Source organism: Protopterus annectens, chromosome 17.part0 (assembly GCF_019279795.1).
Source record: "Protopterus annectens isolate FY-2018-M chromosome 17.part0, PAN1.0, whole genome shotgun sequence".
NCBI lineage: Eukaryota > Metazoa > Chordata > Ceratodontiformes > Protopteridae > Protopterus > Protopterus annectens.
Window position 1 is genome coordinate 583,741,106 of NC_056751.1, and position 25,694 is coordinate 583,766,799.

The window sequence follows — 25,694 nt, forward strand, 5'->3', positions numbered from 1 at the left end:
CTCTATAGCTTGTCTTGCCTCCCTATGTTCTGTCCTCATTTGTGGAAGGGAAGTTGGAAAAGCTTGGAGACCTTCTGGAGTCTGGGCCAATGGATCTTGTGCCGCCCTCTCTCTATCCCTCAGTCCTACCCCCCCACCACCACCACCAGTAGTAGGAGATATGTAGCTTGATTAATCCGATACAAGACATATGTAATTTGTTTAATCAAGTACAAACCAAGTACAATAAGGATAACTAGATACAAGACACAAAATGTTGCTAGATGCAACATCGTTACTGTAATCTGTGCTGTAATTTAAGCCAGTTTGCAGCATACTTGGTGTACAGTGCTTGCCTTTTCACCAGGGTCTTTGCTTACACAGTAGAAGTAACAGTGTGTTGATGCTGCTTTTGTCAGCTTCATTCATTGTCTTTAAGATATGGGTCATTGGTTTGTAAGATTCAGTATCCTGGGTATTGGTGCAGCTTTTCTTACAGCTGTGGGGTGTGTTATTCATCTAGGAGGTTGTGTTTTTTTAAGCTGGCCTGTGTTCCATTCTCTCAAGTGTTTTCTAGGGACATCCCTTCACCCTTTAGTCTGTTTTCCCTTTACTAACCTTCCAAATCACTGTGGACATTCCACAGTCTATCATTATAAAGACACTGCATTTCCATAGCCTTGACAAAGTTGTCCTTAACTACAGGTCCAGGAGTTAGTAAAGAGTGATTCATGAGGAATAAGTTGCTTTTCCTAAATGTGTCATTTGCACTAGTCTACTTCACTCAGAGTGTCTGGGTTTTGTGTTAATTCTGTGACCAGGACAATTTATTGCAAACAGCATGCTTTGTTTCATCAGTCCACTTGCCCCAGGGAGGTTTGGACTCGCCCCTTCCTACCACACCAGCCTACTTATTTGTTTTTCTCTTTCACACCCTATCGACCACAGCAGATCTCATTACACCCTGACAGTGGTTGATTTATTTATGCTTATTTACTTGTTAACTGTGATCATTGTTTTAAAAAATAAGTTTCTATGCCTCATAATAATTTTGTTGATTTTATTATTTAGCTGTTTGCCCAAGTCCCTCCGTACCCTTGATCTCACCATATTAATGTGTGTTTGTGTTTTTTCATCAGTGTAGTGCTGTGCATCAGTCATTTAGTACTCTGGGCAGCCTTCTTTACCTTGAAGACTTTGTGGATAGAACTACTCTGGTACCTACCTCATTCAGTCAGGTAACCAGCCCATTGTGTAGTATGTAGTTAAAAGGGCATGTGGTAATACCCTACTTTTGTAAAGAAATTATGCATATCTGGCAGTGTGTAATAGGTAAGGGCATCACTCTCTCAGCAGCCTTGGAAATGTCACTAGTGGTTCGGACAATAAGTAACTCCGCTTGAAGGCCTGGATCCCTGATCCTGCCAAATCTCCCAGCGGTGGGGGGGTTTCACAGGGTCTTGAGGTTAAGGAGGTCTCTCACTTAGCAAGCCTGTGTTTCCAGGTGGAACAGATTGTTCTGAAAAAAGTGGTACTACAGCTGGTCAGCTTGCATGTGACCCTAACTTAAATCAGACACTTTGTATGATTTGGGTTTTGGTTATTTCATGTTCAGTATGCATATTGGCTGTTACTGCCCTCTTTGAACTTGAAGTAGAAGCCTGTGGCTCATTAAGAGCTGTCTGACAATCAAATGAAGGAGTGCTTTATCTAGGTCTTCCTTAGAAGAAGAATCCCTCCCTTCCACAGGATTTTGAACTTCTTGATCAACAGGCTTATCCCATTCACTGTTTAAATATGCTAGCTTTGTGACACTGACATTCTTTTGGAAAATGCTTTTCTTCATGGCTGCTGCCACTGCTTGTAGGCTAACAGGACTTCAGGCCCTGATATATAGAGAACTGTAACTGCTGTTTTTAGAAATATCTGCTGTACTTCAGGAATAGCCCAAATTTCTTTACAGAATGGTTTCCAGATTGTTCCTGAATCAGTCTGTGCTCCCCCTAGAAGGGGAGAGGATCCTTATCATTCTGTGGGTACACTTGTCTGCTTAGATGTATCTAAAATGTGTGCATAAGTTTTAAGGGATGAATCGGTTATTATCCTTGCTGTAACAAGGAAAGGTTTTCTAGATGCCACGCAAAATGATTCCAAGTGGACTGCCAGGTGCATCTATTTTGTCAGTAGATTGCCAACTGACCACTGCAAAACTTTGCAGGCAGGTGCCACTGCTATTGGTTCAGGAGTGCCTCAATTGCAGGCATCAGTGCAGCTGTCACTTGGTCTTCAGTGCATGCCTTCATCAAGTGTTATTACCTTAACTCTGTCTGGTTCTGCTATTCTTCAGGGCTCAACTTTATGAACATTGGTCCTGGGCTGTCCTACATTTCTTTCTACCTTGTTGGTTTACTGCTTTGGATTCAATCCAGCCATAGACCCATCTTGGAGGTTCCCTAATTCTCCATGCATCATATCATAGTATCAGTTGATCTCTAATCAGATTCCCCTGGATATGGCACCGATGCTCTCCTGGCACCCCCCTTGAGTATAAGTAGTCCCATCCATCCAGTCTCAGCTGTTGGGAGGGCTCTGCAAGTCAAGCAAGTAAAGACTTGTTTATTACTATATAGTGTAGGTTTCAGATCATCACTGTCATATTTTGCATTTAGGAAGGGTGTTTGCTAGTGGTTGAGATGAGCTGGCAGGCTGCAGAGTTGAGCATGCTTATGTAGCTCATGTGTGGTATCACAGAGGGTTTGTACTAACCACATGTGGCCTCAAATAGACAGTTTCCAGAGGGAAGTTTACTGAATAATGATTGTTGAAAAGAGTGACTCCAGCCAGACGATGACCCATTAAGGAGTGTCCCCGTCATAGATGGCAGCATCCTGTATTTCCAGATGCCTTCCTTGCTACTTTTTTCATATTTTTTTTTGTATATCATTTGTTGACCAGGGTAGCACACTGATCCTGGTGAACTGGTTTGAGGCTTAGCCCTGAAACACAAAACTTGAAATTCATCATAATTGCTTTCAGGCTTTACTCTTTTAAAAGAGCTGGTTGTAGCGAAATGTACTCAAACTTAATTTGTAGTAGTTAATATTATATAATACCATATTTTGCACTTAATAATAGGCAGAGTAGCAAACAAAGGCAGTGCAGGGTGTGAGGTATAAAGGGTTCTGTAATTCACTTTAACCGATACTGAGGAAATCGTAGTAGCAGGTCATTATGCTTAAGTTTGAAGGGTCTGGGGACACTAAAGAAATGGACCTACAGCTCGATAAGAAATGTTACAGATGGGTGGTATTATGAAGAGGGCAGAACACTGTAAATTTAAAAAATCTGTAATGGGATCAAAAGAATTTTGCTCATGCTGATTTATGACAGTACTGTTGCATTCACATGTAGTGACTTTTGCAGTCCAGTTAAGAGTGCAGTAACATATGACCCATAGGATGGAGAACTGCTTTCCATGTAAAGTCCTTTACAAATCTGATGGTCAGTTTTCTGTTTCCTCTACCTTTCTTAGCAAAACCTGTGCAACCAGTCAAACGGGAGCTGCTTCGACACCGGGACTACAAAGTGGACCTGGAATCAAAGCTGGGCAAAACCATTGTCATAACAAAAACCACACCACAGTCTGAGATGGGAGGGTGAGTAGTTATGAATATATAGTTATAAAAATGCTCTGCTGAAGATCCTGAATTCTTAAGTGATCCTAAACCAACTGTGGAACATTGACAATATTTAAACTGTCCAGTAGTTTCTTCCTGGAATGTGGTCAGTCAGCGACTTCATGTAGAACTGTCTAGTTGTTCATTATGCAGCTTAATTAGCCTTTGCAGTTTAACTGTTGCTCACAATCCCTTCAGCAGACGTTTTTACGTTAGACCACATGACTCAGTTTAGTAGTGATTACACTAAAACAGTTCTTCTCATTCAGTCCTCTTAATGTTTCCCCTTACTGAAGTGTATAATCTTACTATTTCTGACATCAGATCCAAATTGATGCTGCTGTCTTTAACAACTTCATTTTTTAACATTCTTGTATTATTTTTATTCTCTAGCCTCAGGGATCTGATTATAGAAATGCTAAACATAGCTTGTCTTGAGCACCATGCCTTGAGGTTTTCCTCTTTTCACTAATTTGATCATAAAATTCTTTGCATTAACAGACTACCATCAGCTGATTTTTGCCTTTGTAAGTTCCCCTGTAGTGAATTGCCACCCTCTGATTCTTTGACTTTTTGTAAGGAATGGAAGCAGATACCTTACTAAAATACAGATTACCACATCCACAAAACTGACTTTAAACTCTTCGTCAGTAACCTAGCTGTGGAATGAATTACATTTGAATGAACAAATTGTGCATCACAAATTCACATTGCTTTTCATTAGCTTATTTGCATTTAGAAAAATTTCCATTGTAACAAGTAATATTTCCCCGTGGTATCCTCTGATGAGGGTGAGACTCCCAGTTCTGTTTTTGGCAGGCTTTTGTGTTGATTTAGTAGTGTACCATCTTTCGTTGTGTTAATTTGAGAAAAGAGAAGGAAAGGGGTGGAAATTTAGGATGAGTGGTGGAATTTGATGAAGTAACATTTTAATTCATCATTAATAGCAGCTGACATGGTATAGTCATTGTTTATACTGTTGCAGCTAGTAGTTGCGTATTTTTATGTAATTAAGAGCAGCAGTTTAATGAAGGAAAAGAAACGGACACCCTGATGCTGACCAGACATTTAACAGAGGATTCATATAACCTGTGAGACAATATGTCTTTGAATTTCTCCCAGATGACCTTCCTTACTTCAGTATAATTAGGAATGTAGTTTATAAAACTATGAAATCTGTTGACTTTAAAAGAGAGGTGTGGCTCTGCTCACTCTTATCAAATATGATTGGAAGTAGGATCTTGGGTGAAGTGCAGGAGGTGAATTTCTTGGCATCCATATCTCAAACACAAAATAAGCTGGGGGACCCGATCATAATCCTCTGTATTTGCATGCTTTAGCTGAAAATCTCAACAAGTCTTGTTTTATCCATGTTATATAACTGCTGCATACAAGCAAAGGAGTCAAGGTACACTTTGTCATCAGTTCACCCAGTCACCTGATAACTGTGTCTTCTGTTGTAGTCTACAGAGCTGTCTTAAATATTTTGTTACCCTGAGGTAGGATGGATCGAATATGTCAACTGCACAGACAGGTTTTAATCTAATTAGTTTTAAATTAATTCTCTGGGCAAAACAGTGCAGGAATTTGTCAGTGCCGTACTTCAGTGGGGACAGGATTTATCTTCAGCAATGCAAACCCTAGAAGGCTATTTCATTTGTTGACAGGTAGTTGCTTCACCCTGGAAGTATATGAATTGAAGACTTTGAAAGACATACCTGCTCCCATTGAATGTTAGGTGGGTTATAACCCAATTTTTGTGCGGTATTATATTTCCTTTTTAACTTTCTAATGTTCATCCTTCCATATAAAGTATAAGACAATAACTGAGAGATTAAGGCATGGGGAGAGACACAAGAAGGCAAAAAAAAGATAGTCCCAGGTCCTCATTTTTATTGCAACATTTCTTCTGGGGAAGGTAGGAAGTTGTTGTGACCATGTTGACAGTCAAATTTTTACCAACCTTTGATGTATGAGTTTATGCTTTTGAGATGTAATTCTGATGTCCAGCCCCAAGCAAGGACCTACTTTGGTGATAACCTTACTTAAGATGGGATTTGCTGAATTAACCTTCAGTACAGATGAAGTTAAAAGGCTTATAAAGTGAGGAACATGTTGGATGGGCTCAGGTAGAGAGACTACACAGCTGTCTATGTGAAGTGTTATTTTTGGTAGCTGTTTTTCTTCTCTTAACTCGTGAGGAATTGGGTAGGAATTTTGGATGTCTTAGCTGAGTGGCATGATCCATCGCCAAAGCAGAAGGGAAGACTGTAGAAAGACAGCATAAGACTGAAGGACTGTTGCCTCACTTTAAAGGCTGGGTCCCATACCTCTCAATTGTAAAGATTTTTTGCAGAATATCCAAATTTTGCCTCATATCTTTGGTCCATTTTTTATAAAATTATGTTTTTCTTACAAATCTTTGGCAAGTCATTAAAGATTAAAGTCAGAAAATACTGACCAACATTTGAGTTTCAGACTTAAACTTAAAATGCACGTTAACACAAAACCTGTTATTCTGTCCACTTTCTAAGCTTGTAAGAGCAATATTTAAAAACTGTCCCTATTTTTGGTCCTTGGTTCCCCCATTACTTATGGCTTTGTCCAGATTTCTTAGTCTAAGAGGTTGCGAAGTTTGTTGGGTCCTTTTTTAGGAAATGCACCACATTGCAGTTTATGCACGTTTTATAGGTAGATCCATTTAAAGGCTTTCTTAAATGCATAAAGAATAGTCTTCCATCAGGATCTGCCTAGTTGAATTTGGCCCAGGACATTAGGAAGCAAAAGCATATTGTCGCATTTGCTGCTTTCTTTTATATGGCCAACTTGTGATAAAATTAACAAGTGAGGAATTTGGGATCCTAACATCATAGCTGTATTTTGACCCATATTTTAATATCGGTCCTGTTCATTGCCTGTAATTGCTAGGTGTAGACATTTTGGCAGGTCTGCTAGTGTGGAGAAGTGGAATTTGGATAAAAAGAAGATTTTACTGAAGGCTTTGTTAGAAGTCTCCACTAAGAATGTAATTGTTTGGACACTGATGAGCTGATTAAAGTTAATTGGCAAGCCCTTAGGGGTAGATGCTTTATGTGGCTACAGAGATATGATGACTTTCCTGGTAACAGGAGCTCCAGTTTGCATGCCTGGTCATGTGAGAACTTTGGCCAGTGTTCAGCCTAGTTAACATTTAGTAGTTAATCAGAAAAGAGAGCATGTACAGGACTACTTGTACAAGTTATCCAGATAATTAAAAACTACCTTTGAGTAAATTAATACTTGGGAGCATTTTCTGGACTTTATGGTTCAGTGTAGCCAGAAGATTGCTTTACCTTCCCTCTTGAGCCAACAAGGTACAACTTTTTCTGCCTGACTTGGTTGTATGCTCATTAGAAAGCTAAGGCAGATGTGGGTCACCTTCATCAGGTAGAACTTTGCTGCAGGGATTTGCATCTTTCAGCTGCTTCTCCTGCAGCCATTTTTATTCAATTTTAAACCAGGCTTGCTCATATTTGTCATCCTTTTTGTTATGCTAGAGACATGGTTTGCCTCAAAGCTGCTAGCTTTAGCATGGAGAATTCCGTATAGTCTAATAAAACATTAAGGCAGTGTGCTATGTCATCCAGTAATTTAACATTCGTGGATGTTTTGATCACAGGAACTGAGCCTGCTAACGTGAGATGGGTGAGGATATTTGATTAAATCATTCTACTGGAGTATGAACATTGTCTGTTAAATAGCAGTTTTCAGGCTGGGACACCGATAACTGTTTGCCTTAGTTAGGAGGAGAGTAGGCAGAACGTCATGAATAGTGAATAGTGTGTCCATCCATATTAACATCCTATCATGCTGGGATGGTGACAGCTTCAGACATCGGCTTAAAAAATGTCTTTTACTGTGTCATTTACTCATATTCTAGGTTGCCTGTGAGGTCTGGGTTGTTCTGTGATCTAAGGTAAGGTTGAAATCTCTTCCCCATACAAGAGACTGTCCATGTGGTATAGCTTTTATGGCTCCTTTATATACATCTAAAAAGAAGACTGAGGTTTCTAGGTTTGGGCCCTAAATATTCAAATAGTTTGACTTAAATTTGTCTGAAATTTAGCAATCCGTGTACTTGCCTAATTATTCTTTGAGTTTTATTTCGATTTAAGATTTGTTTTGGACAAGAACAGAGACCTTTATATTGTAGCCAGCTAATCACAAGAGTATGAGGTACTACCTATCAATCTGTGTCTTTAGTTTTTCATCATTTGTGCACGTTAGATTTGCTCCTTTAGAATCATTAGATCTGCCTTTTTTGTTAATTTACATTTATTTATGTTTTTAATCTAGTTTAGTATGGTTATTTCTTGACTGAGTAGAACACTAATCCATGTGGACCATTTTCAGCTTCATCTTTGAGTTACAACTCTGTATTCACACTTGAGTAACAGATAGTAGGTCTGGCTGTGTGTGAACACAATGGATATTGTTACCAAAGTTGTGCTAAATAGGGTCCCTGACCTCACGAGAGCCAGTCATGTATACAAATGGGAGACTCAAAGAGGTAGAGGAACAAGATGCATGAAAAGGTAGAGGAAGAAAATACAAAAGATAGACCTGAGGATAGTGGAGGAAGGGTGAGAGAGTAAAAGTGGAGGTGGAGGGATAGAAAAGTGAAATGTGTGAGATAGAACTGGAGGCAAGTAAGAGTTAGTGTGTTGGGGGAGGTGATGATGAGTAGTACCTTTAGTGAGGCTGAGTAACAGGAAAGGGGGCAGGGTTTTAATTGATATCTATGTGATGAAAATATTTAAATAAGAATGGTTTGCATTCTAAATGTAACGTTTTTGAAAGGTAGTAATGGTTGTAATAAGTGGTGGGATGAAGTCCGTACTTTTAGAGGGAGTATGGAGGAGTGTTCTATAAAGTGTAGTCTTGAGTTTGAGGTTGTATGTTAGTGGTAGATGTTTTAAGGTATCTTAGGTTTTCGGGATGTATTTTTCATAATGTTTGTTGGCTAGGATGGGAATCGAGGGGGGACACTAATTAGTTTAAAGACTAGACTTGCTGTTACCAGGGTGGTTGTGAGATGCAGTGGGAGACATTTGATTTTAGTCCATATGTAGCACTGGTGGTGTTTTTAGAGTAAAGGTGGTGAATCAACAGTGCTGTTGCAGTTAGTTTTGCAGTGCTGTAACAGCTATTGGTAGTCTGTCTTCAACGTGGGTTAACAGAACTCTTGCAAAGCTGCTTAGGTTTTTTTTAAAGTTTACAGGAAAAAGTATGTGCTGTCACATTAGTAGTTTGATGGGGGGTACTGCTGTCCCCTTCCCCACTCAACTTTTGAGATGGTTTATGTGCAAGTAGAACTATCTAAGCTTAGTGTGTTTACTGTTCTATATAGTAAAAGTACTAATGAGCACAAAAGAGATGCTGTACAAGAGCACCTTTCCTTTGTGTTAGCTTGATTTATTACTGTCTGAAAAGGCTTTTGTTGCATGTTTGTTAATAGATGAAATGCAAGCTTCCTTTAAGTGATGCAGACATCCTTTAAGTGAAAAGCTGGGGAGGGGTGTGTGCATGTGTGTGTGTATGTGTGTGTGTGTGTGTGTGTGTGTGTGTGTGTGTGTGCATTTCATTTGAAGACTCTTAAGAGAACGCAAAAGCATTGGTTAAGGAGTCAGATTTTAATTATAAAGTGGCATAAGAACAGAAAAATGTATGCTATAATTCTTTTCATTGAAAGCAAGCAAGAGTTAACGTTTGCTGCTAATACAAAAAAAAAATGCCAATAATGTCTTGTTTGATGGAAAACTGCAAGGAAAATGTTGCCAATTGTATGTATTTGCTACAGTAAAATAGTGCCCTGAGAAAACCAGTCCCAGAACTGTTATAAGGGTTTAAAAAAATGTTAAGCATCACAGTAGACTATTTATTTACTTTTGTTCACTGGAAAAGTCTGACTGGTTACAATGCCCATTTTCAGTGAATGCCAGGCTAGAAAAGTTCCAAGAAATAGTAGATGTATAATGTAACAAAAGATCTGATGTCAATCTTCATTCATTCTTGATGACTGGGTTTCTGTTCCGTCCTCTGAACCGACTCAGCCAATATAACAAGCTCACGCCAGCCAGAAACTCTCGAGCTAAGGTTACCCATAGTGCCTCTCTTCCCTTCAGATCTCATTTACCGTGTAGAGTTTCAAGATGAGTCAGGCCTGCACTCAAGCTCAGTGTTATATTTTTCACTATTTTACAAAATTTTTGCTATTTCTCTTTCTTAAACCCCTTGTTATTCTTAGTCGCGTATATATGTGTATAGTTTGAATTAGTGTGTGTGTGCTGGTTTTTTTATTACCCTTTCTGGTATTTTTTCATACCGTAGTTTGTATAGGCCCGTCCCTTCCCTCTTACCTCTAGGTAAATCTCTAATACCATTGTTTGTTTTCTCCCTTCCTCTTTACCCATCTGGATATATCTGTATTACGATTGTTGGTATTTAAAAAAAAAAAAAAAAAAAAAATAAATAAATAAAAAAAATTCTTCCTGTACTATTACTGTGTCTGTCTATGATCGCGTGAAAGACTTTGGTGATTTGTACTTTTTTGAAATGGCTGACAAAAAAGGTACTACTGGCTTTAAACAGTGTGACAAATGTGACAGGAAGATGCCCAACTCCGATGGAAATCTTTCCTGCGTATATTGTTTGAGTGCCTCATTTGCAGGTCTAACCTCCATGTGAGCTCTGTAAAGGTTAGTGCCTGCACCTTAACAGAGCGTAAGAATAAGCTAATCTTAAAGGATTTATTAAAAACCCCTTTTTGGAGGCTTTTTCTGAGGTGTGAAAACCTCCTAGGAAAGACACATAGAGGAGGAGCCGCTTGGTCCCAGTGTCTCCTCATTCACAAGAACCGAAAACGTCTAAAGGCCAGGTTCATACTGAACCGAAGACTAGACCTAAATTGGCGCCAACATCTGTCTCTGCTTCAGAGCCTAAGACTCCCTCCATGGTGCCGTCCTTGATCACGGAAGCGACTACTACAGTCGCCGCTGTACCTACCCCTTCCATGGTACCGCAGACCCTCTCAGCACCAACAATAGCTTCCCTTTGAAATTGGTCACTTCCTGTCCATCACAAACTTCTGGTCATTTGACCATGGTGCCAAAGGTAAAAACGCTAGCCAGGACTCGATATTTTCCATCCACTGACCCCTGTGTTGGACAGCAGCTCAGCCTCTTTATTGACCAACCAGAATCTCCATCAGGGATGTCTATTCTTTCCACCAGGAGCCTTTGAGTTTGATGTAGTGAGACTTGTAGATCAGCTCTTAGCGGCCAGAGGCATTCCAACCCATCTAGGACATCCCCCGGAGCCAAGGGTTTTTCTCCACAGACTCCAACTTATCTTCCTCCCCCTCGTTTGTGCGACTTTGCGGATCCCTTCAAGTCTTCCTTTGTCAACACTCGCATCGATGCTGCTTCTCTGTTTGGCCCAAAAGTTAGACACATTAGCCAGGTGTGAGAAGGACGGAAAGACCCTGTCTGCTATAGGCATGTTTTTCCACTCCTCAGTGATTGTATACCAGGAATTAGAGAAGGGGAAATATGTGGTTCAGGAAGTCCCAAGGGCCTTTTTGTGACACACATGGTGAGTTTCCCCCTGGGACAGAGGGAGAACTCATAAGGAAGACGCTTGTCCTGTGGCAAAGGCGGCCCGTGTAACCAGGGCTCCAGGGATTCTTTTTCTGGGCAGCCCTATCAGTGCTACTGAAGAGCGGCCCAATTGCTTGCCTCTGGAAGCAGTCGGGGGGACTATTTTCTCTGCACCACTTAGCCTAGCATTCAATAACATCCGATTACTGGGTGCAGACAATTACTACTTCATTTACCACATCCCCTTCAATCTGTATCCAAGGCCACAAAGGCGAATCACCAACGTTCCACCCAGTCAAAGGGACACAGCAGCTCAAGAAATTCTAAAGCTGCTTGAAAAAGGAGTCCTCCAAACTGTCCTACCAGACCAAGTAGGATCCAGATTCTACTCAAGATTATTTTTAGTGCCAAAAAAGACGTAACTGGTGGCCAGTCCTAGACTTCCGTGTTCTGAACAAGTTTATTCAACAAACAAAATTCTGGATGGTCACGGTTCAGTCTCTACTTCCTTTTCTGGAGAAAGATGATTGGATATGCTTGATAGATCTTCAGGATGATTATTACCACATAAAAATGGACAAACGCTCCTCAAGAGATCTCTGCTTCCAGCTGGGAGCCAGTCATTACCAATTTCGAGTGCTGCCCTTTGGTCTCGCCACAGCCTCCAGAGTGTTCACCAAATGTATGGCAGTAGTAACAGCTCACTTGAGACTGCAAGGATTCCAGGTGTTTCCATATTTGGACGATTGGCTCCTTACCACTTACCACCTCCACCAAACATCTACTGCTTCATACCTTACACTACACCTTAAAACTGGAAGGGCTCTTGGGTAGCTCAATAAACAAAGAGAACTCAAAACTGGTATCCACTCAAAGCTTAGAATTCATTGTAGCAACATTTGACATGAGATCCTGTCTAGTCGCTCTTCCTCATCACAGATTACAAAGGCTAAAGTCTTAGCTCAAAGTGATACTCTCTCAGGACACCGTTCCAGCTCACTTAGTTCAACTACTAGGGTCAGTGGCAGCGACAATTACCGTAGTTACCCTGGCAAGACTCCACATGAGGCTGCTTCAGTGGCTCCTAGCATCACAGTGGTCTCCATTAACTCACCCCATGAATCACCCAGTCCACATAAGAAACCTTTGCAAGCAGGATCTGAATTGGTGGATGAAGCCAGAAGAGGAGTTATGGAGATGCCCCTTTTTAACCCCCCAAGCCCAAGACTGTAGTGACCATGGACGCATTCCTGATGGGGTGGGGGCATTTTCAGGGACAGACTGTCCAAGACACTTGGTCACCTTATTTGCATATCAACATCCTAGAACTGAGGGGGGTGCTTCTGGTGTTCCAAGCATTTCAATCTGTCTTTTCATCGGGGATAATTGCTGTCCCGTCAGACAACACACGTCTGTTGTCTGGTACATCAGCAAACCAGGAGGAGCCAGATCGTACCTGTTATGTCGGGAAGCCATGAGAGTATGGCAGTGGGCATTATTTTCCAACCGCTTTCTGATAGCAGTGCACACTCCCATGAATTCCAACATGATTGAGGACAAACTGAGCAGATGCATTCTCCTGCCTTACGGGTGGTCTCTCAATTCCATAGTAGGGACAAAATGTTTTCGTTGTTAGGGTCAGCCTTGCTGTGATATGTTTGCATCTCCTATGAACCACAAATGCAGCAGCTACTTTGCCCTAATTCCCCCCCCCCCTTTAGGGGGAGACGTGAGTGATGTTCTTATACACGATTGGCCCCCGAGACTGCTTTATACCTTTCCTCCTTTTCCCCTGATTCCACAGTTTTTTTATAAAGAAAGCAAAGCAGTTGAGAAGCAAAATAGTCCTCATTGCACTCTATTGAGCCCGCCAAGTCTTGTTCCCCTTTCTTTGGCCTCACCTAGTTCACTGCCCATGGACTTTGGATCCAACTCCGGGACTACCAAGTCTCAAGCTGACCGCTTGGTACCTTCACTTCTGGTAATTGCCACGCCACGCAGAATAATCCGTCTTCCCCATTACAAAAGATACTTCTGACTTCCCATAAACCATCCACCAGGAAAATTTGTCATAGTAAGTGAAACAGATGTTGTTTTTAGACTGACAAAAGGACATAAACAGAGGTGTCACACTTAGAGCTGTTCATATCCCAGAAATGAACATGCTGGTGAACTCCCTAAGTCATGCCACTCCAGTCACGTCTGTTCAGGAACCAGAAATGAATGTGTTGGCACATACTCTGAGTCAGGCCTCCAGTCTCAGCTGTTCACAGCCAAGAAGTGAGCATGCTGCCAAACATCCTGAGTTACATCTCCAGGTCTGTCATGGAACTGTGCATTTGGGAGTCTGTCTCTCTTGGTCTTATGCCACTGGAGTGTTTTAAGTGAATAATCCATTCATCACCCAGGTAAATTTAGTCCATACCCTGTTTTGCTAATGTCAGCTGGGCAACTGAGAGTTTGCAGTGAATATGTACCTCCCCATCCCTGTAGCAAGGAAGATTCCTGTGCTGTCTCCTGTTGATCCCTCTATTTCAGTCTGATCACAAAACTCAGAGAGTACCAGAACTTGTCCACATCTTCTGTTAGGGGCTAGGAAGAATGTACATTCAGGGTGCAAGCCTAGGGAACCCATCTATCCCTCCTATGGTTGGATCAGTATCTGTGTACTCATTCAGATATGGCTCTCTGCCCAACCCTTCTATTGGGAGTCTCTTACATCATTGAAGCTGACTACTAGGCACATGGAGCAGGTTCTTTGAACAGAGAGGTATTTAATAACACCTTATTCTTTTGCGATTGTCAGTTGTCTTGACCTGTTTTAGATGCTTGTATGGTTTTGTTCTCTGTTTTTCCACAGATGTGGTGGTGTTTCTGGCATTTACTGCCCACATTGATTTTGTGGAGGGCAGGACTGCGGCCCAGCACAGACAGACCAGGATGCCTCTTAAAGGGGTTCTGCTGCTCTGCTCTTGTTTAAAGAACCCCTCTTCTCCTTGGGACTTATTCTTGATTGCTTTGGAAGCCTTTTCCTCTGTTGAAACTTGGTTATCCGATGCTCAATTAATACTCAACCCAAACAAAACTAAACTACTCATCTTCCAACCCACCAAACAAACTCAAAACAACTCTCACTTTAACATCACAGCAAAAGACAACACCACTATATACCCAACTGAACACACCAAATTGCTAGGAGTGGAAATAGACAATAAACTAAAATTTGACATTCACATATCCATGACCATAAAAAAGTCCACAAAAAACTAGGAGCGTTATACAGAAATAAGCATCTTCTCACCAAAGCAGCAAAGATTTCAATAGCAAATTCCCACCTTATCTCCACCCTACTTTATGCCTCTCCAATATATACCAACCTAAGGCAATGCGATCTAAACAAGCTAGAGACCTGCTACAACAAAATTGCCAAATTCGCCACAGGGGCATCCTACCGTAGTCACCACTGTCTCTCACTTGCTGAACTGGGCTGGCTTGAACTCCCTCACCTCCTTCAATGGTATCAACTCTCACTCACCCACAAACTAGTAAACCATCCACTAAATGTCCCAACCCTCCAGAATCTACTCCAACCCTATCGCACCACCAGACCACTAAGATCCAGCAACAAAAATCACTTGCAGATCACTAAAGCCAATAACTCTGCTGGTGAAGCACTATTCTCTTGCACCATAGCCAAATTATGGAACTCCCTCCCACCCACAATTACCTCCGTACCATCATTCATCCACTTCAAAACTTTACTAAACGCGCATCTAAAAACATGCTGGCTATGCCCTTGCAACTCCCACTCTAATATCACCCACCCCATCCAACCACTACCTTTCTTTCCACTCCACTAACTACCTTGATTATAGCAAGTTCAGATGCTCATAAGCCTAGTACTTATACAGCAGGAACTTCTTATTTTAACATTTGTTAATGTCTGTTATGTACTTCACAGGTAAAGATTCTAGTTGTCTACTGATGTACTATGTTCTTCATCTGTAAATATGTTGTAAGTAATTGCTATGTAAATTGTTAATCGCTATGTAATCCAATGTAACTACTGTCTGTTTATTTTAACTGTGGAGCTTTTCTCCCCGGGCCGCCGCTGAAAATGGACCTACGTCCAGTCGGACACTCCCGGTCAACAAATATAAATAAATAAAATTGGCAGGCTTTTCCTTGTTCATTTCATGTCTGCTGGATCAGTGAATGTGTATTTATTCTCTTGGTGCCTGTCACCTTTCCTTCAGCACAAGAGAGGCTTGCAGTGTTTAAGCAAACCCTTTCCAAGTTGATGGCTCGCTGCGTTGTACTGTGCTACCAGAAGGCTAATTACTGAACTTTTAGAAAATGCTGCTGTCGAAGGCCAGTCCACCTGGAGTGTATCTACTTCCACTACTTGCTTCCGGAATGGGTCTCTTGTGGACATCAATTTGGCCCTTCATCCACAAACCCCTATTTCCCATTTATACACATGGGTTCAGGGTGTCATATCAACAGTGATGATCATTTAGAGACCATGTTCACACAACTGGATGGCTGTTTCATTCTTAATATCAGGTATACTGCAGCAGATAAAAGTAGTTTTCAGCTTGGGCAACCACTTGAGGATTATTTCATCCTAATGTTGCTTTTACTCAGGCACTACTTTTCACCCATCTCACAATTCTTCTCTTCAGGTTCCAGTTTCTCAACTATCAACGTTCATTTGGCTGTTATCTCCAGGTTCCATAAAGTTATTGACTTCCATGCTTTATCCTTTCATAGGCTGTGCAAGGTCTTTCTCAAAGAAACTTTTCTAGTCCAGTCCCCAGTCAGGAAACTATTTTTTCTGTGGGACCTCAGTTTTGTTCTCAACCCTTGACAGACTCACCATTTAAGCCAGGGTCTTCCACTTACTTAAAAATTTCTGTCTTGGAAGAACCTTTTTCTTGTGGCTATAACCTTAGCCAGATTTCTAAGTTGCATGCCTTGTCTTTTACCATATGTGTTAGTGTTTCGTAAAGATAGGATAGATTTGTGTATAATGATGCTCTTTCTTCCCATAGTGGGTGGCATCTGAATCCACCCTGTACCAGCCCATTCACCTGACAGTCTCCCCCGCCAAAAGAAAATACTTGCATCACACATTAGATGCTCACTATTAGATGAGGCTTTACCTACACAAAACTAAGACTTTTAGAAAAGACACTCAAGTGTTTGTTCCCTTTGCTACTAGTAATCTTGGATCCAACGTTTGCGTAGTCTGTTAGGTAGGTTAGCATAGGGGTGTTTCTCGCTTTTCTGGACTTTTCCAATGTAATTTTTCTGCATGTTGGTGCTTAGATTCATAAATTATTACTGGGCTAATGACCTGATGGACCTTTCTAAACCTAGGCAAGTTTTTCCAAAAGAATAATGTCCTGTATCCAAATAGGAAATTGAGGGTCAGGCATTGGTAAGCTAAGGGACATGAGTGGCAAGTCTGGTGTAAATTTCCTGTTCCCCATCCATTGGTCTAGGTTATGCTTAAGTGGGTAATTCACATGGATGGGGAGCGTGTTCCATAGAAGGGGCAGTCTCTGACAAGCATCACTCTGTTTCTCTCTCTCCAGCACATTCTATTTAAGTCGCAGACAAAATTCAGGCCACTAGACCTTGTATTTTTGTGAAGGAGATTCAGAAGTGTGGGGTGTATTGATGCCTTGTAAGCCAAGCATAGATCACCCCTCAGCAATCTATAGGAGACTGAGTAGAAGGAAAGTGTTTTAAGGTACCCTGTGTAAGGCAGGATCTGGTGTTGTCCACTTCATTCTATTAACCTGTGGGAATATGGTTCCAAGGCTTGGGACCGACCAGCCACCTTCTTCCAGCTCAAGACTCCTGACTTGTTCTCCTCCTGTCTACCCATAATTCCCTGCTCCCCCACAGTACCTCAGATCTCATTTGCTGCGCTTAGAGTTCACATTGAGCTCCTCGTCTTTAGCTTCCTCTGGTTTTTGTAAGTGCTTTTTGACCTTTATTTCATTCCCTACCTCTCTCTTTCTACACATCTGTAGTTTTTCTGTCTAGTTTTCAGATTTCTGCCCTTCAGGTGTGGAAAAAAGAAGTCTCTCTTCTTTCAGCCCTTTACTTCTTTCCTCTTTTCATGGCTGATCAAAAGCCACTAGGGTTTAATAGATGCACCTCCTGTGGTTGGAAGATTCCCTTATCTGTTGCCCACGGGGAGTGTGTACTGCTTGGTTCCTCCTCACTTGGGTGCCCCCTGTGAGATTTGTAGGGCCTTTCATCTTCAGGCTCTGGTGGACAGGAGTAGTAATTTGATTTTAAAAGGGTTGCATCCTCCTTTCTCTACTTTGGGGATACCTTCTACATCAGGGACTCTGCTCCCTTCTAAAAAGTCCAGCGAGTCCTTGGAGTCCAGGAGACTGTCTCCCACACAGTCTTCCTTGGAACTTTGAAGAAGAAGGCGAAGTCTTTGGAACCGGCTCACTCGGCGCCGAGCTCAGTGACCACTAACTCTCCTCCGCCCCATTCATCCTGTGATGCTATGGGGCCAAGTGTTGCTCCCACAGTGTCTGTTCTGACAGTTTTAGTGCCAGGGTCTTCTATGCTTGTTCGTGCTAGGAGATCAAAGTCCCGTTCCCCTCAGAGATCTTCCAGACCCCCATCCACCATTTCTTCCGGGTCTTCCCGAAGTTTATCCTCCAAGATGTTGGTAAACTGATGAGGCAGTTTCTTGAGACACAGATCCAGATGGGGCTCATGTCCACTCCATCCGCATCTGTATCTGTGAGGGTTTCCCCATTCCAACCAGTACCACCTCCTCAGAGTCTGCCTTTGGTTTTGGAGTTGTCAGTTCTATTGGGTCCCAGTGCCAGGGTGTCAAAGCTGATAAAGACGACCTGTTTGCCTCTGATTTTCTCTTTGACTTGCTCGGCTCCAGCTGCGTCTTTTCCAATCATGCCTTTGAGTTGTAGTGTCGAGGTTGGTTCCTGGAGGAGGTTGACCTCGACTCAGAAGTTTTCAGAGCAGTCTGTTCCCCTTGGTGCCTCGGCCTTCAGTAGTTTGGCTCCAACACCCCTCTGAGAGGGAGGCCCGTCCTCTCTGGGAGGTGTCTTCCCCAGTGGTTTCAGCTCCTGTGAGACAGCTCCAGGTGGTGCAGAGTCCTTCCATGTTCGAGGTCATGGAGAGGGTCCTCTCCATTCCTAGGAAATCCTCAGCACTTATCCTGATGGAGCTTCACCACCTCATACTGGACCTGTGCCTGAGGCTTCTGAGCTGCCACATGGACAGCTGGTCCCAGAAAGCCTCCACACCGTTCCCTCAGTGAACCCCCAGGCTTCTTCTGACACCTCCCTGGAGCACCCTCCTGAGGGGGTCCCTAGGAGGTGATTGTGTAAAAGCAGGCACATGTATTCCCTTACGTAATCCCTCACTACAGATACTGATTTTGAGGCAGATGAAGGGTCTCCCAAATTGCCACCTGATGAGGTCTCCTTGGAGAGATTTTTTAAAATCCTTTGCTGAATGGGTAGATGTTCTTCGTGTTTCACTGTTGCAATCATTACATTTGGGTAATCCTGCTGTCAGGTTGCCCTCAGCCGGCCTGAATTCCAAAGTCTTGGGTCCTGCGTCGGCTGCTGTCGCCCCCTTCCCTGACGTCAGGTCATCAGGGGTATAAAAGAAGCAGCCGACGCCATTTCCTTCAGTCTTTCTTGCCACGCGGTACCCGAAGCAGTTTGCAAGTGCCGGTTGGCCGACTCCTGAGATTTTCGTGTTCGAATTTCAGATCCGAAGTCTTCAATAAAGCGAAGTACCCCGTTGGGGAAACTTTTTTCTTGCTCCAGACCGATGTCAGAAAAGGTTAATAATTGTATTTCTTGTGGAAAGCAAATACCTCATAAGGACTTGCATTCTTGCTGTATTCCTTGCCTAGGCCCTGATCATAATGTTTCTGGTTGTAGGTTTTGTGCTAGATTTAACCAACGCACTATTAAACATCGGTATGATTTTGCATTGAACTATTTTGGATGCCGGTTTAATTATCCAGAAATGTCGTCGGGTAGCCATCCGACTACTGGAGTTCACAAAAAACTCAAAGAAAAGGAGAGAGATAAACAACCGAGGCCCAAAACCTACGATGAGGCTTCTCCTAAGCCAGTCGCCGGTTCTCAGTGAAGCGCTTTCGCAGCCCTGACCTCCACTACTTTAGAGTTGCAGGCCGCTACCGACTCCCACATGGAGTCGGTTATGCTGCTGGAAACTCAAGGTATTGGAGCCTCGGACACTATTTCCTCAGATGGGTCCGTAGCCGCTGAACAGGCACTGGCTTCTGAGGGATGTATTCAGACCTAAACATCTTTACATTAAACTGACTTCAGCTTCAAAGGCAAAGGATAAAGCACTTTCTAAAGCAAAGAAACAAACTCAAGAGCCATGTGGACAGGCCTCTATGCCCAAAAAACAGATGCTCAAAATGGCCGAATACTTGATTACCTTGATCAGGGGTTCCCATCCCCCTTCTGATAAGAGACCTAGGCAAGAGACAGACTGAATCTTCAGCTCGGGTTTCTATTTCTTCTGATTCCTCTTCTGGTCTGGAATATTCTCTTCCCCCCATGAGGATTCTGATGCTGAAGAATCTATACCTTCAGCTTCTCCTCCTGAGGACTATTCTTTTGCGGAAACCTTGAATACCATGTGGGAGTATTTCCACTGGGAGAGCCAACATTTTTCAGAATCTAAAAAGAGGCTCAGGGACTTCCTTTTACTTCCTCAACACAGACCTCTAGCCATTCCACCTGTGTTAGACATTGTAGATGATGTGTTTTCGGAGTCTAGTCTGACCCTGACTCCTTACCTCCAGCTCCTATTAAAGGACCACTACAGGAAAATAATTCAAAAATATATATTTTTTTCACTTTTCCTTAAGTTTGGCTCTTTGCAAACCTGTATGTACCACAATGAAGTAGTAAATACTAATTTTATTCTGTTTGTACCCCTGACTGCCCTCCTGGGGGCAGACATCCTGTTGAGAATTAGTTCTGTTCAAAAAGAAAATCTAGCCCATAATACACTGCAAGTCTACTGTGTTTGAGATTTTAGTGCCCATAGCTGTACTGTTACAGTACTGTTCCATTCACTTATAATGGAAGAACTGAGATGAAAGGCTATTTTTCAGAGGCCTCAGTAAAAGTATAATTTTCTGTCATGCAGTGCTTCTTACAAATGTTTTTCATGCTGATGTGTTACACATTCTGTGAAAAAAGCTTCCAGAAAAAGTGTGTCTTTGCTGAGATATCAGCCTTTTTTTAGGCATTTAACTTTGATATGCCTCAGTTTCTTCTTCAGTTACTCCTCCCAGATACCAACCCCCTGCTATTAAGAGCATCACATTTCCTGCCCTGCAAGGTTCAGCTATTCAGTCAGCTTTGCATGACAATACACATCAAACAGATTTGCTTGCTGTCTGCCTGGTGTGCCAGTAAAAATGTTCCCTCATCTCTCTTACTCCTATCATCTTGAATAGCACTTTTGCAGTAATTCATGTTACCAAAATGATTTTTCTCAATCCTTCATATAAAGGAGTTTAATTATTCCTTTATAAATGCCTGTAACATACACTGATCACCATTCATCTTTTCCACTGACAGATTGGGCTATGTTTGCAAAATAAAAAATAAACAAAATAAAATAAAAACCACAACTACAAGAATATAGACATTTGCCTTACATAGATTATCAGTCCTTGCCATCATTTTCCCTTATGCATACTACTGAGTTCTCTGTATATTTCTGTGTACTACTGCTACTGTCTGCTCATATTCGGGGTAAATTTTTTTTTTTTTTTTTTTAATTCAAATTACATTTCCTTCATGCTATGCAGTGCCTTCTCCTAATGTTGTGAACAGTGTGCATACTGTTAGTCTTCACTGTCAACTGTTGTCCATTGCAAGCTGTCCGTACAAGTTTCTCCATTCACTGATATCCAGAATTTCACTACCGCCGACAATATGTTTCATACTACTGCCGTATTTTATCTACCTGCATGTTGCATTTCTATAAGCATATGAATATACTTTTACAGCAAGGATCAAACATAAAAAGCCATTTAGCTATGAGCAACAATGAAACCAATGTGATGACAGCAGTTATTAGAATTATACATAAACATCTAATATGAATTATACATAAACATGTACTCATATGTACCAGAGGGATTGCCCATGGCTTCAGAAAAAAACAAAAGTGTGCTAAGCTAAAACGTTGGGTGTTTAACAGCTGCTCTGTAACATCAAAGTACAGCCAAGCCAGATACTGTACAAATTCCCCATGGCCTCAACAGTGCTTAAAGACAAACAAAATAAGAGCTTCTATAAATTTTGAACAAGAGCAATCATGTCGATAAGCCACCTTTCAGTTATACTTGCCTCAACAAGTGCATAATTTGTGAAGGCATATGAATAACAATGGCTTGCTTTTCAGTACATGAAGGGAGCAGCTCAGCTGACAGGTATCATGCTGAATGACCACTCCATTATGGCGACATCACCACTCTTTGAAGTATCTATAATTCACTGTTCAGCAACATAAGATGGAGGTGTCATGCATATGCCTGTGAACCCTAAATCACAGGCAATGGCTTATCATTTGCACATAGAACCCTAACAATAGTATCAGATGAGGCTAGAGAAAGGACACAGAGTAAACCTGGTTTTAAACTGAAGACGCAACTTAATATTCCACTGGTACTGGTGTCACAAAACTGAAATGGACTGCACACAAGTTAGTAGTGTAATAAATTGTACATCCATATTTGTGCAGACATTACTCCAATGTACCACCTTACTAAAATTTACTTGTTTAAATACTAGAATACCCTGATTACTGCTTCTGCTAGTTGTATCAAAAATGGCATGTCCACAAATGGGAAAAAGAGTAATAATTGTTGACACAGACTCTTATTAACACCATATTGTGGCATTTGCATGCAACTGTGTATTATCCTTCAGCACATTAAATGGAATACTCCACTCCCTGCAGCAGATCGCACAGCATTATCTTTGTAGCTTCCTGGTACAGTTTAAAACAGTATGTAATCCAGCTGGTTGGTGAGAAACTCTTGTTCCAGAAATTCAATACACACATATCTGACCTATCAACATATTTGACAAAGTCAAGGCACTGCTGTGTTCAGGTATTATAAACACCTCAAATGCATATCTCACAACATATGCAGCACAACTGTGAACCCCAATCTTCATAGAATCTGACTCTTACAGAGTGCCAGGTAGCTAAGTGACACAATGTCCCTTACATACCCATCCTGACATCCACTCTCCATTGATTGTCAGGGTTCCGTGCCATCCATTCTGAAGCCTCCACACTAGTCTACTGCTGATATGGTTTCTGTAGTTTATGCCACTGTTAAAAAGGAGCAAAATAACCTTTTGAAAATCTGGACAGAGAGCATCCAACTCAGAGAGCTTCCCCATGTATCAAATCAACCCACTCATCACATTTTTGATAAACGTTCCAGAGCTGGAACAAAAATTGAATTTCCGGATGTGATTTTAAATGTCAGTTTTATATCCTGTATGACTCTCTGCAAATGATATCAAGCAAACCACACCTATCAGTATTAGCTAGTGCAAGCCGAATGCACTGACTCCAGGGGTTCCAGTAAATGCTTTCCTGTCACTCCTGCCAGGCTATATCACTCTGTTTCACATCACCCATGCTAAACATATATACTGGTGAACCATGCTGCCTTTCCCATCTATTCACAAGACACAGACTACACAAGCTGGTAATGTCAGTTCTGGGCACCTCTTAGTCACTCCATTTAAGAGGGTTGGTCTCATCCATGCCATGCTACCTCATTCTCTTTGACACATCCAATACTAAAACACACAATGATAGAAAATGTACTGGTGAACCATGCAGCATTGCCCACCTCGCCACAAAATAGTGCTGCAACAACTCTGGGCCACCCAAGCTGCAGTTCAGGTCAGTTCAGGCCACCCAACAGTTGTTGCTGCAAGCCCACTGCACTGACATCATGTCATCCCTAAACAGGATTGGTGCCAGTGCAGCTCAAGCTACATCGTTCAACATTACATCTTTCACACACACACACACACACACACACACACACACACACACACACACACACACACACACACACACACACACACACACACACACACACACACACACACACACACACACACACACGCACACACACACACACGCACACACACACACACACACACACACACACACACACACACACACACACACACACAACTCTCTCACACACACACACACACACACACACAACTCTCTCTCACACACACACACACACAACTCTCTCACACACACACACACACAACTCTCTCTCACACACACACACACACACAACTCTCTCACACACACACACACACACACACACACACACACACACACACACACACACACACAACTCTCTCTCACACACACACACACACACACACACACACACACACACACACACACACTCACACACACACACACACACACTCTCACACACACACTCTCACACACACACTCACACACACACTCTCACACACACACTCTCACACACACACTCTCACACACACACTCACGACATTCAGACACATACATATATACATTCACAAATGTATAATTGCAAGCTAACATTAAATGTTAAGTTGTCAATCTCGCCTTCATTCTTGCTTGATGGGTTCGGAGCCGATCCCTCGGCTCCGACTCGGCACTTGCTAAGCTCGAGAGTCACTTTTACCAGCTCGAGGCAGCCCCATATCCCATGATGCAAGGCGGTAAGTACCCAGATCTCGTTTGCCGCTTATGAGGCCCTCCTTTTACCAGCTCCTGGTAAGTGATTCACTACTTTGATATTTTAGCCCCTTTTTGCTAAAAACCACTTAATTTTTAGTTTTAAGTTAATTATATAGATTTTCTGACAGAAAATTCCCTGTCTCTACTAATTTTTTTAGTCAAACTTTACCCATCCCATCCCCCCCCTGTTAGGGTGTGTGTGTGTTTTTTCTAGTAATACCTTTTGGTATTTTATTTAATTTAATTCTTTGACTGGTGTGTGTGTGTGTTGTGAAACACTATGTCAAAGGAGAGGGTCTCAGGCTTTAAGAAGTGTGACTCGTGCTGTCAGAAGATGTCTCTGACAGACTGTCACACTTCTTGCCTGTATTGCCTGGGGCCTCTTCACCTGCAGGACTCCTGTGCTATATGTCATTCCTTCAGCCAGAGAGTCCTGCAGGAGAGAAGAAACAAACTGATTCTTAGGGGCCTTCTTAAGCCGGAGGGCTCTCAGGCTAAGTCGGCTCCATCTAAATCAGCCAAATCTTCCAAGGCCCAGGCTTCTGTGTCTAAGCCTGCGGCCTCGGCTCCGACTCGTTCTGAGTCGAGATCGGCTCCGGCTGGAGCCGATTCTGGCTTAACTAAGCCTTCGGCACCGATGGCTATCGGTGCCGATTCTGCATCGACCACTTCGGTGTCGGCTCCGATCGGTTCCGACCACCATGTGGCACAGGCATCGGTGTCGGCTCCGATCGGCTCCGACACCGTTACTTTTGTGGCTGTGTCGGCTCCGGCTGGAGCCGATGCATCGAGGCTTCCTGTCGGCCCCGATAAGTCTTCGGCTCCGACAGGATCTATAGTTTCATCGGTCCCGATGGCTCATTCCAGGAAGAGGTCGAGGTCTCCTTCCTTGGAGCCGATACTCTCGGCTCCGGCTTCACCTCTCTTCGAACGGAGCCATCGGAGCCGATCTTCAAGGTCATCCAGACTGTCAGACCATGACTTAGAGAGAGTGGTCAGCAGATTACTTAAGTCACAGGCACTGGCCCAAATGTTACATAGTCCGTCTCAACAGACGACTGTTGGTCCACACCCCGTTACAGTTCCTCCTTCAACTCTACCCCAGAGCTTGGAGTTGGAGTCTTCGGGAATGGTTACTGCTACGGCTGGAGGACAGATACCCCCTTCTGTTCCTTCAGCCTCTACTCTTATCTCCTCTTCGAGACCTTCCTTAGAGGGATTCGGTGGTCGGGCTTCCATGGTCTCCTCCGAGGGGGTGAGTGGCATCGGACCCTTGTCTGAACCGCTCTTCCCCTTGGAGCCTCGGCCTTGGTGAGCTCGGCTCCGACATCTGCCTTGAGGCTTCCTTCGGTGGTCCCTGGAGTTCCTAGTTCTTGAACGGGGTCTCTCGGACCTGCCTGGGAGGGGAGCATTCGAGGTGATGAAGAGTGTGCTGGCCACTGGTATCAGTCAGCAGTCTGTTCCCTTAGCTCCTCCCTCTATAGTGCCTGTTGACATCTCTGCCACTTCTCTTGCTATAGGACCCAGAGATTGCCTGGCCCAAAACTTGGGC

The 25,694-nt window shown here is 42.7% G+C and overlaps 1 protein-coding gene across 1 annotated transcript in view; it reads left to right on the forward strand.

The window, feature by feature from the left end:
- The window catches only part of ZMAT2 (zinc finger matrin-type 2), a 740,808-nt gene that overhangs the window by 250,848 nt on the left and 464,266 nt on the right, over nucleotides 1–25,694 (forward strand). Inside the window, exon 3 of the mRNA XM_044059614.1 lies at nucleotides 3,512–3,635. Coding sequence (XP_043915549.1) covers nucleotides 3,512–3,635 — 124 coding nt within the window. The remainder of the gene's footprint in view (nucleotides 1–3,511; nucleotides 3,636–25,694) is intronic.